Source organism: Verticillium alfalfae, genomic scaffold (genome assembly GCF_000150825.1).
Source record: "Verticillium alfalfae VaMs.102 supercont1.3 genomic scaffold, whole genome shotgun sequence".
NCBI classification, from domain to species: Eukaryota; Fungi; Ascomycota; class Sordariomycetes; order Glomerellales; family Plectosphaerellaceae; genus Verticillium; species Verticillium alfalfae.
Genome location: NW_003315036.1, coordinates 1779296 through 1782326, shown reverse-complemented (window position 1 = coordinate 1782326; position 3031 = coordinate 1779296). Strand labels below are relative to the sequence as shown.

The following is a 3031-nucleotide window of genomic DNA, read 5'->3' as shown; positions in this document are numbered from 1 at the left end:
TACGCGCCTCTCTGTTCTCAAATTGATTCCGCATCAGCCGCGTTATACGGAGGACTTTGGTCCCCACCCCTGTCAGGTAGAACATCATCCTGCTGTAGGCCACTGCGCGCCCTCGCCCCCTCGACGTCAACGAGGACGCATAACCGCAGGCCGCCCCCTCCGAAGCTCATATAACCAGGCCACTGCTCCTCCGAGACATGCCGCAGCGCCACGACGTGCACGACGGCCGAGACCTCGAGCCGCGACGGCTCGGCGCCATATGTCGTCGCCGGCACCGCAGCCGCGACTCGCGCCGTGGCGTACCCGGTGCCGAAACCCACCGCCGGCCGCGCGACGAGGCTGCTCTGGATGGTGGCGCCGAGGTAGTGGTGGTGGTAGTAGTAGCCGCTGCCGTGGAGGGAGACGACCGTCCGGGGCGTGACGAGGGCTTGGGGGGACAGGACCCAGGTCGCGTACGGGATCGTGAGGGGCGTGATGACGGGGATGGTCGTCGGCAGGAGGGTTGTGGTTGGGGAGGGTCCGCCGGCGATGCGGACTGCGCCGTGGGGGAGAGTCCAGTAGAGGGTGACGTTTTGGTCTGTGAGAGGGAGGTTTGTCTCTTCGGCGAGCGCGGCAAGGAAGGCTGCGCGGGTGGCTGCAGGGGGCAGGGGGAGGGGCAGGGTGCGGATGGAGAGGTTATGGGGTGGGATGGAGTAGAGGAGGTAGATTGTTGCTGTGGAAGACATGGTGAGAAAGGTCTGAGGCATCTTTTGGTTTTCTTCCTCAAATTGATGATTCCATGGACGAAAGACTACGAGCGCGCTAATTTATGCCTGCTTGTGCGGTCACACTCAGTTGTGTTTGCTACACGATTCACTGGGACTGTTGCGTTCAGCGTCTGCGGCAGGTGATCGGCCACAGAGACCAGCCAGGTATGTGGTCTTCATCACAGGGTCGGAAACAGCTATGCTATGAATCAAAAGAGGTCAGTGATGGCTTCCCTGCTTCACTATATGTGCAAAGATGAACTGGGAATGAATGCGCCCCCGTCACACTGATGTCTTGGTGAAAGATGAGCACAAGCATGCAAAAGAAGATTCTTGATGACTCAAAATAAGACTTTCAAAAGCTCGATGTGCGATGTTCATATGACAGTCAGGATCTAGAGTAGAATACTGCTCAATTGTGTCAATACAGATGACGTTCACGGTGACCTACTACGCTTTGACTTGTGGAGAGCCAATGCGACAGCCTTCATCGCTCATTTGTATTGCTTACAGACCGCGAATGGACCTCGTCACCGAATCACTGATAAATATTTTCAGGACATATTGGAGGTACAAGACTTGTGGAACAAACGAGAGTAATTCAGAACTGTTCTAATATCCATGCAGAGCTAGAACACATCGACAAACATGCTGCAAAACTGTGCCCTCTGAGTTGAATATGGTTGCGAAGTGTTACGTCTGATGATCGCGTCTTCCCACGAGCACAGCCTTGTCAGTAAGGAGCCATCAAGACCGAGTTCTCAAAAACCAGCAATGATATCATCTGACGCCTTCTGGCTGACCATAAACGTGGCAACAACAGGAAACACGCCTGGGATTCTCGGAAAGACACTCGCATCCACAACCCTCAGCCCCTCAACACCCCTGACCCGAAACTTGGAATCCAGCACCGCGTTCCGGTCCCCTTCAGCGCCAATGGCGCATGTGCTGGTCGGATGGTGCCCGAACGTTTGGTCCTCGATCCACCGCTCGTCAACAGCCTGGTCCCGGCAGTAGCCCGTCGCGAGGACCTGCCCGCAAGGCGGTTCCAGCGGCGTGACAGGGCCCGAGGGGCTGCGCGTGCTGGCGAAGACGCGCCGCACCCAGGCGACGGCGTCCTTCATGCCGCCCATGTCGATCTCCCGCTTCTCTTTATAGAGGTTGAAGTTGATGTCGGGTGGATCCGTCGGGTCGCTGGAGCGCAGCCGGACCGTGCCGGCGCGGTTCTGTGGGTGTTGCTTGACGATGGAGACGCCGTAGATGCCGCGGTCGCCTGCATTGAGGCCCGTGTTCGCCTGGCTGTCAGGCCAGAAGCCACGGAAAGCGTACGGCCCGTGCATGAGGAAGACGTCGCGTTCGCCGTAGGGTGCGTGGTCCGTCTGGTACATGACGAAGCCGCCGGAGCCGAAGCCGCTCGCTGTGCCTTGTGGGCGGCCCACTACTGGCATCTCCTGGTTGTCCTGCATGTTTATGCCAACTCCAGAAAGGTCAGACAGAACGGGTATATTGAAGCGGCGCAGCTCGTCGAAGGGCCCAATGCCGCTAAGCTTGAGGAGCTGGGGAGAGTTGAAGGCTCCCCCGGCGAGGATGACCTCGCGCCGCGCGGTAGCCGTGCGCAGTTCCCCCCGGGCGCCGTTGTAGCGCGCATCCGCCTTGTAGAGGGAACGCCCAACACGATACTCGACGCCAGTGGCGCGAGGTTTGCTGCCAGAGGTGTTGAAGAGAATCTTTGTGGCGAGTGAATTCTGTGAGAGAGTCAGTGGGAGACTGCCAGCGTTCATGCTCTCAATGACATAATCGCGTGAGCTGTAGCGCTGGCCGTTGGAACGCGTGTGGCGAGCGAGGCCGTAGATCCCGACTTCACGATCACGGGTGCTGCTCAGCTGGTTGTTATCACGACTGGCGTACTGCGTGATCTGGTCTGGGTCCTGGCCGAGGAGGGTGGCCATGGCACGAAGAACATCGCCAACGACGCCATGTGATGCCGCCAAATGTAGGAGCAATGTGAGTTTGAAACCAGCCATTGAAGCCATGCCCTGGAGTCCCGACAGGGAGATAGTTGTTCTTCTCGATTCGTACGAATATGTTCCGCATGTTGGCCGCACTTTGAACTGTAAGCGCTGATAAAGTTAAAGGCGCATAGAGAACAGCCTCACCTCCATGAGGTATCATTTGTCAGGTTGACAATATAGTCCCAATCACTATCGGTGGGCAGCTGAGTGGCCATAGCATTAATCCTGCTTGAACCGCCGACAGTAGCGCCTCGAGGATAGTAAATACCGGAA

General features: G+C 57.7%; 2 protein-coding genes across 2 annotated transcripts; both read right to left on the bottom strand.

Moving 5' to 3' along the window:
• Window positions 1-17: 17 nt before the first annotated feature.
• Window positions 18-725, bottom strand: VDBG_03046 (predicted protein; the record flags this gene model as incomplete). Its single annotated transcript, XM_003006861.1, has 1 exon — window positions 18-725. The coding sequence occupies one exon, from the start codon at window positions 723-725 to the stop codon at window positions 18-20; it is 708 nt and encodes a 235-aa protein (XP_003006907.1).
• Window positions 726-1507: 782 nt separating this feature from the next.
• VDBG_03045 (choline dehydrogenase) lies at window positions 1508-2770 on the bottom strand (the record flags this gene model as incomplete). Its single annotated transcript, XM_003006860.1, has 1 exon — window positions 1508-2770. One exon carries the CDS (start codon window positions 2768-2770, stop codon window positions 1508-1510), a length of 1263 nt encoding a protein of 420 aa, XP_003006906.1.
• Window positions 2771-3031: the final 261 nt, after the last annotated feature.